Source organism: Eublepharis macularius, chromosome 11 (genome assembly GCF_028583425.1).
Source record: "Eublepharis macularius isolate TG4126 chromosome 11, MPM_Emac_v1.0, whole genome shotgun sequence".
In the NCBI taxonomy this organism is placed as follows: domain Eukaryota; kingdom Metazoa; phylum Chordata; class Lepidosauria; order Squamata; family Eublepharidae; genus Eublepharis; species Eublepharis macularius.
This window is the reverse complement of record NC_072800.1, coordinates 71574054-71589669: the sequence shown is the minus strand read 5'-3', so window position 1 is coordinate 71589669 and position 15616 is coordinate 71574054. Positions and strand designations below refer to the sequence as shown.

At 39.0% G+C, this 15616-nt stretch overlaps 1 protein-coding gene across 5 annotated transcripts in view; it reads left to right on the top strand.

The window, feature by feature from the left end:
• MPP7 (MAGUK p55 scaffold protein 7) overlaps positions 1–15616 on the top strand; it is a 162936-nt gene that overhangs the window by 108441 nt on the left and 38879 nt on the right. For all 5 annotated transcript variants that reach the window (XR_008597834.1, XM_054991352.1, XM_054991353.1 and 2 more), the window contains one exon: positions 13227–13397. Coding sequence is in view for 4 of the 5 variants with exons in the window: in XM_054991352.1 (XP_054847327.1) it covers positions 13227–13397 (171 nt within the window). In the remaining variant the exon portion in view is untranslated. The remainder of the gene's footprint in view (positions 1–13226; positions 13398–15616) is intronic.

Here is a 15616-nt window from a genome sequence, read left to right as displayed (position 1 = left end):
AACCGAATATTTTTTTATATCCTTCTAGGGCCAATAGTTTCCGGTTTTTCAGCGTTATCCAATCTTTCAGCCACACTAAACAAATTGCGTCATAGTAAAGTCTTAGGTTGGGCAGTTGCATTCCGCCTCTTTCTTTTGCATCTTGTAGAACTTTCATTTTCACTCGAGGCTTTTTGCCTGCCCAAACAAAGTCTGATATTTTTCTCTGCCATTTTTCAAACTGCTTGGAATCTTGAATGATTGGTATTGTCTGTAGCAAAAACATTACTCTTGGTAACACATTCATCTTAACTGCTGCTATACTTCCCAACCATGACAGATTCAGTCTATTCCATTTAATCAGGTCTTGCTCTATCTGAGTCCATAATTTTTCATAATTATTTTTAAATAGATCTATATTCTTTGCAGTCAGTTCAATTCCCAAATATTTCACCTTGCTTGTTACTTCACAGTCTGTTATTTCCATTAACAATTGTTGTTTTTGCTTGGTCATATTTTTACATAGTATCTTTGACTTCTTTTTGTTAATATAAAACCCTGCCAAATCTCCGAATTCCTTAATCTTCTCTATCACTTTTGGCATGTTCTCCATTGGGTCTTCCACAATTAACATTATGTCGTCCGCAAATGCTCTGACCTTATATGAAAAGTCCTTTATTTTTATTCCACGAATTTCTTCATCTTGTCGTATCTGTATCATCAAAATCTCCAATACCAGAATAAATAACAGCGGAGACAGTGGGCAACCTTGTCTTGTTCCTTTACCTATAGTTAATTTCTTAGTAACCTCGTCATTTACCACAATTGCTGCATTCTGGTCTCTGTAAATTTCTTTTACTGCTCTTATAAATCTTTCTCCCGTTTGTAGCTTTTCCATAGTGGCAAACATAAAGTCCCAGTTCAAATTGTCAAACGCTTTTTCAGCATCCACAAAGAAGAAACCAACCTCTTTATCACAACGCTTATCATAGTATTCAATAGCATTTATCACTGTCCTTAAATTATCTTTAATTTGTCTGTTTGGCAAAAAACCTGCTTGTTCCTCCTCAATAACTTCTGAAAGCCATCCCTTCACTCTTTCCGCCAGTATCTTCGCAAAGATTTTATAGTCATTGTTAAGTAACGATATAGGTCTATAATTTTTCACATTGGTCAGGTCTTGCCCTTCTTTGGGGATCAATGATATATTAGCTTCATTCCAGGTATCTGGAATCCGTTGATCCTTTAACACACCATTGATCACCTCTTTTAGGAACGGTGCCAGCTCATTGGCCATTACCTTATAAAATTTTGCTGTAAGTCCATCTGGCCCTGGCGCCTTTCCCAGATTTGTTGACTGTATTGCCTTTCTTATTTCTTCCTCCGTTACTTCATTATTCAGTTTGTCTCTCCAGGCTTCCAAAATTACTGGGAGCTTCATTTTCTCCAAATATGTCGCTATTGAATCTTTATTCACCTCTTTCTTGTTACACAATTTAGCATAGAATTTATAAAAGGCTCTACTAATGGATGTCTGTTCCAAACACATTTTATTATCTTCACTAATTTTATTTATTATTTTCTTCTCCTTTCTCTTCTTCAATTGCCATGCCAAATATTTCCCAGGTTTATTTGCACCTTCAAACGCTTTTTGGTTCAATCTTTTCAGATTCCACTCCAGTTCTTTATTATTCATTGCTGTCAACTGTTCTTGAAGTATTTTAATGTCTTGATAGATTTTCTTTTTCCCTGGTCTTTTCTTTAACTGTATTTCTTTGGCTTTTATTTTCTCCATAATCTCCTGTCTCTTCTCCTCTTTTTTCTTTCTGGCTCTTCCATTTAAGTCCATTAGTATGCCCCTGATTACTGCCTTATAGGTGTCCCATACCTTGTTGGTTGGTACTTCTCTATTCATATTATATTGTATGAAGAACTTTGTCTCTCTTCTCAGCATCTCCATGTTTTCTCCCTCTTGTAGCAAATCCTCATTTATTCTCCATCCTTTCCTTTTGCTCCTTTTCCCCAGCTTCCACATAATTGGGTTATGATCCGAGCCTACCATCTGCATTATTTCCACCTCCTTAGTCCATAACGCTAAGTCTTTTGAGGCCCAGATCATATCAATTCTTGATAACGTAGAATGTCTTGCGGAGAAAAACGTAAATTGTCTACTTTTGGGATTTTGCCTTCTCCATACATCTTCTAAGGTCTCCTGTTGTATCAGTTCAAAAAACAACTTTGGTAATAATCCTCTTTTCTTTTGTGTAGTTATTGATTTTTTGTCTAGTTCCAAGTTTGTCACTCCATTGAAATCTCCAGCAAGAATTATCTGGTCATATGAAAGTTCATCTAATTGCTTCCTCAAATCCTCAAAGAAGCCTTCTTTTGCTCCGTTAGGTGCGTAGATTCCAATTACCAGCACTTTCTTTAGGTTCCATATACATTCCACTGCTAAAAATCTGGCTTCCACATCCTTCATTACAAGCTTTGGCTGTAGCTCCTCTTTTATATACAACACCACTCCTCTTTTTTTCTTATTAGAGGCCGCTACAAAATCATTGCCCAATTTTTTCCATTTTAAATACTTTACGTCTTGTTTTCGAATATGAGTCTCTTGCAAACATACAATATCACATTTTTGTTTTAATAGCCAGTGGAAAATACTTTTTCTCTTATTCGGTGAATTAAGTCCATTTACATTCCAAGATAAAGCTTTACACTCCATGATTATAATCTTGTTGCTGGTAAGTCCTTTTCATTGTCCCTTATAAACCGCTCCATCTCTAGTTCAGATCTAATGCGCTTTTTTGCTCCTCCAAATTCAAAGGACACTCCTTCTGGTAATTCCCATCTGTACCTTATTTTCATGTCCTTCAGAATCTGAATTAGAGCTTTGTATTTTTTCCGATCTGATAACACCGATCTGGGTATTTCCTTCATAATAATAATCGTCTTGCCATCAATCTCCAATGGATCTTGAAACTGTTTAGTCACTATTTTCTCTTTCATGTTTCGAGTCGTGAACTGCACAATCACGTCTCTTGGTAGTTTCCTCTGGGTCGCAATTCTTGAGTTTACACGATATACCACATCTAGGATAGCCACAACTTCCTCCTCCTCCTTTCCCAGGTATTCAGCTAACACCTCGGTAATCTGCTCTTGAGCTGTCTTTCCTTCCACTTCCGGCAAGCCGCGAAATCTCAGCTGTTTCTCCATGTGTTTACTTTCCGCAACCGCCATTCTTCCCCTCATCAGCCTCATCTCTGTTTGTTGCGTATCAGCTAGATTCTCCACCGCACCTTCCACTGCTTTAACTCTTTGCTGTATTCCTTGCAAGTCATTTTGCATTGTCTCCATACCTTTCTTCACTTCTGCGAGCTCACTTTTCACTGTCTGTTTAACCTCTTTAATCAACTCCGGTTTCATATCCTTAAGTTCTTTAATCACTTCTAGGAGTTTTTTGTCCAAGTTTTCTATTGCCGATTGCCACTCTTTTTTCGACATCGTGGGGCTTGCTTTAGCTCGCTCCCACGAGTCCGCTCTCTTCCTTAGCTCCGTGGCGATTAATCTAACGTCCTTTTAGTTTAAATGTCCCGTTCTTTTCCAAAAAAAACTTTTAAAGAGTCCAAAATGTCGGGCGTCTTTTCTCTATGGTTCCTCTATGATTTTTGTAATCCAATATGGCTTACTTCCGCTTTCGCTGAAGCCGCGGTTCTTCCCCTTTCAAAGATGGCGATTCCCTTCTTCCTGCCCTCTGGCAGGAGCCGCTTCTCTCCAGCAACTCTATTGTTATTACGTACTTCCTGTTTCCCGACTTCCCTCAGTGACTCTCGCGATGGTGAAATTTTCTCACAGCCCAGTAACCGCAAGTATTCAAAACAATAGTCCAGTTTCTTTAATAACTTCGTTAAACTTATTCCTTTTTCTAATACAACTCTTGCCGAGTCTTCCTCTTCTTATAGTTAGTCTGTTGCAGTTTAAAATCTACTTTTAATTCTTGTTTGCTTTTAGCAATTGTCCCGATTCGGAAGATAGTGATCTTTACCTTCTCATTCACTTTCCTTGGGTTGTAATTGCTGTTTCAATCTTAGAATCCCCTCCACTCTTCCTTCCCCTGTTGAAGCTTGGGTACATAGGTCTTATGCCAACCGCATTGGCCCCAGGACTGCCGCAGAGATCGTAGCTGACCTGTCACAGGGTGGGACCTCAAGGGTCAGGAGAGAGGTCCATTGCGCAGGACCCCCCCCCTCGCCCGAGATCGACACGCCCTGAGGTCTTGAGCGTTCTTTGCCTGTTCTCCGCCTGAGAACAGTCGGCCGCGGGCTAAAATGCCCCCGCCGGCCGCTTAAAACGGCAGTCCGGTCAGCTCCGCGATTGGAGCTGCGTCAGACCTCCATAAATCCCAAACCGGAAGTCGACCCTCGGGTTGTTTGCCTTCACTGTGGCGCTAGGAATCGATCCTAGGTCTGCCCTATCAGCTGCTACTGACAAGGGCGACCACACAGGATTACTTCCCAACTGTCCGGCACTCTCCAGGTGTCGGTTAGGGTGTCAACCCCCCCTCCCAGGTGGGGCAGTTTAGTTCCCTCTAGAGCAGAGCTCTGAGGTTAGCTGCTTCACTCATACATATCCTGAAGTCGTCTCCGCTATTGAATAATCTTGTGTTGAGGTTCCCCCATCTTTCTCTAATCTTTCTTCCGCCTTCAATCTCATTTTCCTCTTACCCACTTCCTTGCGTTTTCTCCCATATCTTCCAGTGAAATTCTCCATCTTATGGATTGAATCAATTTTAAATCTCTGTCCTTCAAAGTAGAAAGTAACCCCTTCAGGGGTTAACCATCGAAAGGAGATTGAATCTTCATTTAATTTAGCTGTTAGCGGTATATATTCCTTTAGTTTTTGCCGTATTTTCCATGGAATTTCCTTCAACACTGTTATCTCTTTATCTTGAATCTTGAGTGGTTTATCATGTAATGTTCTCAGAATATGGTCTCTAGTTACACGTCTTGTAAATTTAATATGAACTTCTCTTGGCACATTGTTCTTTTTTGCATATATTGAGTTAACTCTATAAAATCGATTTCTCTGGCAATCTCCTCTGGTTCTAGAAATTCAGCCAAGGCTTCTGTCATTTCTGTCATCAGGTCCTCTCCCTTCTGTTCTGATATGTTTTGAAATCTTAAAATAAATGGGGGTTGTATGCATTTCACATAATAAAAAACAAAACTTCACAAGTTACAAGGGGGGGAATACAATGAATCAATGTAACAAAGATATATAGAAAAAACACGGGGCAAGTTCTACACTTTGCTCTGCTTTCAATAGCATTTACTATATCCTTCAATCTTCTTAATAAGTACTTATACTAAAACATACAATTCCTTATACCTCTTACATAGTGACTAATTTCATCATTGTTGTTTACATTTGTTGTCTTTCGTGCTATAAAGTAATTTCTACCGTCTAGCTATTTCCTCTATCTCTCTTAGTCTTTATAACCTTCATTTGGTGGGATACATCAATAACCAGTGGATCTGACTTAGGAAGTATAGGAGTCTATGTAGCATGGAATAATATATATATGAACTAATATTATCTATTATTTATATACACCTTAAAAAAGAGATTGTCTGGAGCTTAGTATAATTGCTCTTTTTGCTGCCTAAATTTTATTTTTTTCTTGACATTTATTTAAGATATTCTTACCCCTTTCTTCTCCATTTATTTAGTCACATAATTGCATCTGTCTAATCTGTTTTCTTTTAATTTCTTTCTTTTTATCATTCCATCTTGAGCATATCACACAGATTATTATGTTCTTACATCTTTCCAGCATATACTAATAGTATTATTTTTCTATACCAATAGTATGTGATTTTTACAGTTAATTTTCTAAGTTTTTATGTCTTCCCATATTTTCAGTTATCTATTACATCATTATTTCAGTTAATTTATTGTTTGGAAAGATGGGTGCCATAACTACATTTGTATATCTAATAGTTTTTAAGTCTTGGTCTTTCAAATATCCTTCATCCTCGTTCCAGCTAACTTGTTGTTTACAGGGATGGGCGCCTTGTATTTCTTTTTCTTCTTTTCTCAGTTTGCTATCCATTTAATTTTCATTTTTTTTCTTTTGTAGTTGAAAAATGCAGTTGAATTATTCAAATCTTTGAGCGAGTATTGGTTGGTGTAGCTTGAAGTAACTTGAGGTTGTGGTATAAGGTCTGGCCGGGTATCTTGCCATTTACCTTTCTTCATGTCATCCCAGAGTTCCTTTGTCCTCTTCTTTATCCCTCTTCTTTTGTTTCCAGGTCCTTTAGTTCGTATAGATTTTTGCTGAGGGGCTTTCATTCCATGTCCCTGTATATCAGTTTCCGGCTCCTTGTCTACTAGCTCTTGATTTTACCTGAATTGTTATTGCGTATTGTTCATTATATCCTTCATCTCGATCAGTTCCACCCTCAAATTAATCATTTGGTTTAAAACTTCTTCCATACAGATCTGTCTCATATCTAAGCATATGGTCCACTGTAGGGACTTTCCCTTCTCCATCTCTCCAACAATTGTCAGTATATGAATTGGCAAAAATCCCAAATGTTTCCTTTGGTCAGGCTTCAGTAGCACAGACAATTTTTCAGTGTGCGTGGGCGGCGGGAATCTGGCTTCTTTCCAAGACACACAAGCAGCAAGAATTCTCTCCTTTGTTTCCCCTTCTAGTAGATTTTAACACCATATTTAAAGCTCACATCCCCAGCAAGTCTAAGACGTTAATCTCACTCCCTCTCCTGCATCAACGTTTGCAAATTCAGTATGTAGTATCACTGGAATAGCCAGATTATATAGATACACACAGACAAGAAGAGCCGCAATGTCTTAAATCATAGTATGCACCAGCAATTTTCAGTTAGCTGTTATCTTGCAAAATATTCCATCTTCTCAAATTGTTTCCATACGTAATTTTTTCTTCGACACTTCTAAACGAAAAAAACTTTTAGTTAACAATACAAAGTCTCCAGTATCTTCTTTTTTCTAATCAGTAAGGTTAGGATGTCTAATTCTTAAACCATAGAGTCAGTTTCCAAAACAATTCAGAGTTAATTGGAGAAATTCAGACTTACACAGAGGAGGTTATCTAAAGCAGTTGTAAGCAGAAGATTATTGCAGTTTGAAGTAAGAATGCTTAGACCAGTGGCTAGAAGCTAATTACCAAAATGGTTCCATGTCGTCTTGAGCAAAAGGATTTTGTTTGGAGTGATCCCTCTCAGCTTCATCCAAGAGTCTCTCTCCAACTCACATCCCAGGTTTGGGGGTCATCTCCAATGTCCCCTGTGAGTCCAAAAGCCTCTGGACCCCCCCAGACGATTAGGATCAGATTATGTCTTGAGGAGTTTCTCCAGACACAACTGACTCTCACTACTGCCGTACCAGAAGTCCAGCTGTCTCACTCTTTATATCCACTGTTTTAATTTGTTCAGCCAAATCCTGAGTTACCCGTTCATTTTCAGCCAATTGTGCCTGGAAGTCATTCATCTTTCCTTTTAATTCCACCACTTCTGTATTTAAATTCTTAATTTGTTCTACAAATTAAGCACACCCCTATTTGTGAGTGCTGGTTAAAAGAGGCATGCATATTGTGCTCACCCATAAGACAATAGACTGGAGCCAGCAGATCCATTTTGCTAATAGTAGTGCTGGGGGAAGGTGCTACTGTTAGCAGAATGGATCCACAAAATCCAATTAGATGTTCTGCTGGTATCCTTAGCCAAACCATTTTTAACCCATACAGAGAAGTTTTCTAAGTACTGCATTTATAATACATTAGTATAAACTTGTTGCACTTACATACATTTTACCTGTTAATAGACTTTTCTGTTTCCCTGAGAATGTGTAATAGTGTATGTGTAATAATCCCTAGTTGTTTTCTTGTATTCAGACAACCAGAATTATATTTAAGATGATGATATAAACATTTAATATTTTGTCTAATGCTTTCCATAACAATCTAGGGGACAATTTTCCATTGACAAAAGAAAAAAAATAGTTAAAATAGATGCTTGAATATTCCTAGCAAGAAAACTTCTTCACGGCATCTATCTGTAGCAAGTTAATTTCTGAACTGCTTTAGCAGCAATGGAAATGAATGAGACATTATAAACTTGGCATCTAATTGATATTTCAGAATCTTTTGTTATTGAGGGTTCTGAATACCAAAAAGGCTCTTATTATATGAGTTGTATGCTGTTATAACTTCAATCATGACATAATTATTAGAGTATGTGACTAGAACACTCATTGAACTTATTGAGCCATGACAGAGCTTTACCTTACCTAGCAAGGCAGCAACGAAGATGAAATGGGATCATCCCCATATATTCCATTTTGAGCTCCTTCGGGGAAGGATACAGTATAAATATAAGGAGTAATGCTATATACTTTAAGCCACTTCTACCAAAATGAAATGGTTTTGATTTGGAGTCAGGGTCCCAGGGGCCCAAGAGAGGGTACAAGAGGCAAGGGACAGCAGAGCACTTACATCCTGTGTGCATGCTACATTTATGCATGTTCCTACTCTCTCCCTCTGCTGATGAATCCCAGTGCACGGGGGGCAGCAGGTGGGGGCAGGGGATTCCTTACCCCAGGTGAGGGAATGGCAAGCCTATTGGAAGTAGAATCCTGGAAATAGCATACCATTAAAGTCCAGTGTAGACATAGTTCTGTTAAGAATTTAACAGTGAAATCATCTAGAGCTACTCCAGTCTAAGCCTGTTGAAATCAGTGTGCTAAGACTGAAGTAACTCTGTATCAGATTGCACTGCAAGTCTGGAACACAGTCCTTGGTTGTTTTTCTTCCTTCTGTCCTCTTCCCAACTCTATCTTCCTTACCAGCAGAGATTTAGTCTCATATTTACACTGATGGTAGCCCTTGTTTACTCTAATCAGGGTTTCCCTCTTAACCAGGGTTAAAAGCAGGTTTGAGGGCTCTGGTACATATTTTATATATATACTAATCACCAAGATACTTAAATTCAGAAATTGGAGCCATGAACAGACAAGACAGATCTTCCTACACACCTGAAAAATGCCTCAGGTTTGCAGAAAAATATGAAATCTTAAAGAAAAGAGCGCCTGTAGCTTTAACCAGATGCTTTCAGTCGCTGTTACTAGGCATCTGTAACAGTTTAGTCAGTAATTTGATCTTGGTTTCCATCAGTAAAAGGCAAGGGGAGGGGGCAGGGACATTTTCAGGGCAGTTTTGGCCTTTGAGGAAGGCTTCATTGGGGCCAGGCCCAGAAGCAACTTGATACCACATGAGTTGCTTGGCTCATTCAGACCTGGCTGCTTGCTGCTGTCAGACGCTCACCTGTCCTGCCCAACGAGACCCTATGTAATGTTTGTTTGTGCTCTGATACTATGGGTATAACTAAAGGCTGAAGTTATTTCTTGACAGAAAGTATGCAAGGGAGGGGCTGTCTCTACTGTTATCTATATGTTCTCCTACACCTCTCTCGTCCAAGCTTGGGAAGTGGCACTTGCACCCATGACCTTGAGACTTTTCCTACATCAGCTCTGCCTTTTCCGGCCTAGATACTTCCTCTTGAACTTAGCTGACCTTTACCTCAAGGGGGAGGGGATCTGGGAAACCAGAGTTTGAATCACCACTCTGCTGTGGAAGCTCACTGGACTCCCGTCACATACTCTCAGCCTAACATATCTCTCAGAATTGTTATGAGGCAAGGAGAATGATCTTAGCTGCTTTGGGTCCCCGTTGTGGAAAAAGGAAGTATATAAATGAAGTAAATTAAGAAATATAGGTAAAAATGGAGGGAAATAAAAGGGAGGTTGTTTAGTGAACCTGAAGGAGAGAAGAACATATTGTGGGGGAGGGTGAAGACATGGAGGCAGACAAAGATGGATGGAAAGGAGAGAAGGAAACAAGGAAAATGAAGAAAGCTAAGGTGGGCAGGGAAGGGAAAGAGAACATGATGAGGGAAGGGAAAATGAGATTCCCCCCCCCCCAGCAAGTCCTTGCAGATCTCACACTTGTCTAATGCTAAATCATAATTAAGGCTGGTATGGGAAGGGGAAGGGGAGAAGAGCCCCGTGGCGCAGAGTGGCAAGCCGCAGTACTACAGCCCAAGCTCTGTTCACGACCTGAGTTCGATCCTGGCGAAAGCTAGGTTCAAACAGCTGGCTCAAGGTTGACTCAGCCTTCCATCCTTCCAAGGTCGGTAAAATGAGTACTCAGTTTCCTGGGGGTAAAGTGTAGATGACTGGGGAAGACAATGGCAAACCACCCCATAAAACAAGTCTGCCAAGTAAACATCGTGATGTGACATTCCCCCATGGGTCAGTAATGACTCTGTGCTTGCTTTACCTTACCTTATGGGAAGGCGAATTCATGCCAGATAGTTGAAGAAACAAGGTGCTGCCTTAGTCTATGACCTGCACTAAACATGGTTGTAGGATTAGTGGCATTGAGCCAAAATTGTAAGATTCCTCTGTTTAAAATACATAATGTGAAACTGTAGTGGCATCACATTTCCAGGATAAGTTCATTTTCACTTTTTTGAAGTCTTATTCTGATGTGAGAAATTACACGTGCTTATGGTGCAGTCCTAAGCAAAGTTACACTCTTCCAAGATCATTGACTTCAGTGAGCTTAGGAAAGTTGTGTAGGATTGTATTCTTAATTAACTTGCTGCAGATGGGAGCAGTATAGAAATACCTGAAATACTTACTATTTTGGAAAATTGATACATGATACTTTATTTGTCCATAATTAGGATGAAACTGCATTCAGGTTGTGTACACAGAACCACCATGTTGAATTGTATCTTTAGCTTTACATTGTGAGCCTGCAGGCAAAGCCTCATTCATTTCTGTATTTATAAAATGCCTAATTTGTTATGGATTCTTGATTAATAAGCATAATTTCCATAATAGGTTTTCTGTGACTGTCATGAGCTGCTAGAAACTGGAAAGAGCACTGTTTTTCCATGGAACAGAAAGTAAAGTTTCCTGCATAGTTGGTAGATAGTAATGCTTATTTAGAACTGAGAAAATAGCAATGCATGGAGAAGTAAAGGATTTTAAATGGTATGAATTATCTTGGTGAGATACAGATTAAGACATAAAATCTCTCGTTGTGGAATTTAATGTCTATAGTGGCTGCCCCCAAGAATCAAGGTCTCAATTAATAATGTGTACCAAGTATGTAATGCTGGCCCTCACAGGGTAGGGTGCTAAGTAAGTCTAAAAGGTCATCCTAAAGCAGAGTTACACCCTTTCAACTCCCATTGGGGAGATGGGCTTCCAAGGGTGTAACTTTGCTTGAGATGGCACTGGAAAATATACTGGAAATTGAAGATTCAGCAAATCTTTTTGCATTTGGACATTTTTCTTTTGCAGATTATATGAGGGAAAGTTTTTTGGAGTTAATTGGCGTTTAATCAGTACCATGCTAAAGTTAATTTTGTAAAGGTTACAGAATCAGGCTGTGTTCGGATATTGCATTGAGTCTGAACCTGGCTTTTTGTAGGCTTGCATGTATGCCTCACCTCTCCATTCTCCCTGTTTCCTTCTTGCAAAGAACATGAGGGAGTCTGGTTTAAAGCTCACTTCTTTTACCCCATAACTTGTGAATACAGCCCCCAGACTTAGAATGTTGACTTGGCTGAAGAAAGACCATCCCATTTGCTGCATTCATACATCATGGGCAACTTCAGTTATTTTTACACTAGGATTTCTTCATTGTACTCGAGTCAAGAAGAGAAGAGGAACAAAATATGCTCAGCAGCCCAACATCAAACTGAGGTTCATGCAAATTTGGGCTTAATGTTAGCTTGATGTCTGAATACAGCCTAGTCTCAACTTTGCTGAGGTTTGGTTTCCAAATCTGAACAATACCCTTTTCTTTTGGTGAATTGTAATACTAAAATGCATTACTTCAGTAATCATTCATACTAACAGAGGTCTTTCCTCTAGAGAAACCTACATGTTTTAGTTTGTTCCATTTTTTGTTGTTGTGAGTTGAATAAGGTATCTTAGGAAGTTCTGACTCTCGGAAGCTCATACCCTGGAAATCTAGTTCGTCTTTAAGGTGCTACTGGACCATAATCTTGCATATATCCTAAAATGTATACACCAAACTATTTTTGTCATGTCAAAAATGTCAGGCACTGGTACTGGTTAATATACACGCATTGGTCAGAATCCATATGTACCTAACATGTACCTAACATATGGATTCTGACCAATCCGTGTATATTAACATTGTGAAGGAATATGCAAATATATTATGGCTGATGAAGAAGCTTTGTGAAACGGACTATATTGGTAGCTAGCATACCCGTTGCCAACTTCTGCTGTCGTATATATCATTAATGTTATATATATACATAAAAAACAAGTAGATATCATTTCTAGAATCACACTTATTATTCTAGGTTAGTCACAAAACCCCTCTTTTTTCTATTGTTCATGTTTCTTAATCCATAAATTCAGATCCATAAATTCAAATCCTTGTTATCCATTTCATGCAAAAAGTCTATAAACTTTCCATTCAGTCAAGAGGATATGTTTTCAATAGTTGTCTGTTTTATGCAGTATTTAATATAATATTAATTATATATTGGTTATTACAGTTAATATTAATACAGTTGACAGGATCTGATTAACATAATTCAAGGATGTGACTTTAGTAATAATTTTAAAGAAATGTTCATCATTTGAACATTTCTTTAAAATGTTCCTTTGAATCTGTGTGGGCATTAAATATATGTCAGTTATAACTGGGAACATGTGTAGATAAATTGACAGTTTGTAGCCTGGAGGGCTCTATTGTTAACCTTGAAAACAATTGTTAAAATCATCATTGTTTCTCTTTTCTTTTCTCATTTAATGCAAAATTCCCTGATCTTCATGGCAGCAGGGATCAATTTGAATGTGTGGACCTTTTTTGTTGTCAGTGTGTTAATGGATTTCCACCCCTTACTATACCACTGCTTTTTTTTTTTAACAAATTCCTCTAAATTTCTAAAATGTCTTTTTCTTCTGCAACAAATCCTCGTTGAAATCAACACTTTGGAGGAAGAACTATTTGCAGTGCCTTTGCAAAAGGATATATTTTGAAACTGAAGGGAAGCAGCAAGCAGCATGCTTGAGGGTGCATTTGTTGCATATGAGATGGTTGCTTGGTTGATTTACATTAACACTTTATTCTTTTTTTTTTAATCTTGTGATTCCAGCTAGTTTTAGGAGAAGTTTTCGTCTAAGCAGAAAAGACAGAAAAACAAACAAGACTATGTATGAATGCAAGAAGAGTGATCAATATGATACTGCAGATGTCCCAACCTATGAGGAAGTAGCAAAATATAGACGGCAGCCTAATGAGAAATACAGACTTGTTGTCTTGGTTGGTAAGTTTTAGTTCCTGAACTGAGAAGCTTGAAATGTGTTGTTTCTTGTTCTTACACAGGTTTTGTTCCCTCAGCAAGATCATAAGGGCTGAACAATTTCTCAGTGAATGTCATAATTATTGGCTTAGATTCTGATCTCCTGTTCTGCTTGTAGAAGGCACTTCTGCAAATGAAAGTGGGGAAGGGCAATTTTGTCAATTCCCCCTTCTCTCTGCATCCCCCCACTTCAATCTCCACGATATTTCTGGAGTCTGCTGACCCCCTGGGGGCACAATATTGGAGAGGAATAGACTGTAGTGAAAGGGGAGGTGGGAAAGTTACTGTTTTATGTAAAGCAGCTCCATTTGCACTTCATAGTTAACACATAATTGCTTCGATCCTAAGGCATAGGTGCCAGATCCATCTAGGAAATGGAGAGCATAGTTTCTTACAGTGTAGAACTAAGTAGTTCTTCAGAAGAAATTGGTCTGCATATGACCATATGGTTATGTAGCTCTAGCTTCTTGACAAACCACAAATAAATGTCCTGTGCATTTTCTGTTTTTGGAACCATAATTATGATCAGATAGGCATTATCACTGATCTCTTGTTTGGAGGTGCAGACTGAATTCAACCACAGTTCCTACAGCCTGGAGAAATTCAATCAGCAGGCCACTTATTTTGTGCTCCTATAGCTTCATCAGGGCCAGCAATTGCCAAGTATGCCCATAAATGCAAGGAACAATATTCTCAAAATACTGCTTAATGGTTCAGCAAAGTACAATGGTTCATGGCAACACATCAGCTGAAAATAATGGCATGGAGAGGTGCAGACATGGCATTTCTGCCCCCCCCCCCAAATTGGACCTCTCCCTTTTACCCAGGTCCAGGTTTATCAGGATAACGTTTATGAAAGCTTGAGATGTGTCTGGGAGCATTCATGTGTTAGTGTTCCACCCGTTCTCTAAAGGATTCATCAAAGTCCACCTCACTAAATAATAAAGCTTGTTGTGCTTTATTTTAGAGTCTAGGATTTCTTTTACTTCATAGTGAACTTGTCCATCCAGTAGCATTAGATGAGGGGCTCCCTCTTCTGGATGCCATTGGTCAGGTGGGGGAGCCTTTTTCAGAAGGATGAAGTGGAATACAGGATGGATTTGTCTTAAGTTCTTGGGGAGTTCTATTTCAACAGTCACTTCATTGATTAATTTCTTAATAGGAAACGGTCCTAGGTATCTCCATTCTAGCTTTTTGCTTGGTTGCTCCCCTTTTATATTTTTTGTGGAGATGTACACAAAATCTCCTGGTTGCAGTGTCCATTGTTCAGAACGTTTTCTGTCAACAAACTTTTTATAATCCTCTTTTGCTTTGTTCAGAGTCTTTTGTATAATTTCCCATTGGGAAGTCAGTTGACTCCACCATTCTCCCAAATTTCCTGGTTGTCAGGAGTTAGGAGTTGTTGTAAATGGGAAGACTGTTCCCTCATAGCCTTGCACTATTTTAAAAGGAGAAGCTCCTATAGAGCTGTGTATTGAGTTGTTATACGCATATTCAGTGAAATGAAGAAAATCAATCCAATCATCTTGTTGATAGTTAATGTAACACCTTAAAAACTGTTCTAGCACTTCATTTGTGCATTCTGATTGCCTGTCATTCTTGGGATGATAGGCAGAGCTAAGTCCCTGTTCAATTCCAGCAATTTTGAGAAGCTCCTGCCAGAAGTTAGCAGTGAACTGTGGACCCCTGTTGGATTTTACCTTATTAGGAAAAGAGTGCAGTCTGACCACATGTTTCATGAAAAGGCTGGCCATTTTTTTAGCTGTAGGGATTGTAGTACATGGAACAAAATGAGCTTGTTTTGAAAACAAATCCACCACTACTAAAACGACTGTATATCCTTTCGAGGGGGGAAGATCTGTGATAAAGTCCATTGAAATCACAGCCTATGGTCTAGGAGGGGTCTGTAAGGGTTGCAACAGTCCAGGGGTTTTTCCCCATTATACACACTGGGCATGAAGCTACATATAGAGACACATCTTTTCTTATAGCTGGCCACCAGAATTGTCTCTGTACTAGATGTAGGGTTTTGAGGTACCCAAAATGTCCAGCAAGCTTTGCATCATGGCACTGTTGTGATACTTCTTTTCTCAGGCTAGCTGGAATGTATAATTTGTCCATTCAGTACCAGTTCCCATCTTCTCCTTGTTTCAGACCAGCTTTGGGCAATTCTCTCCCCCCCC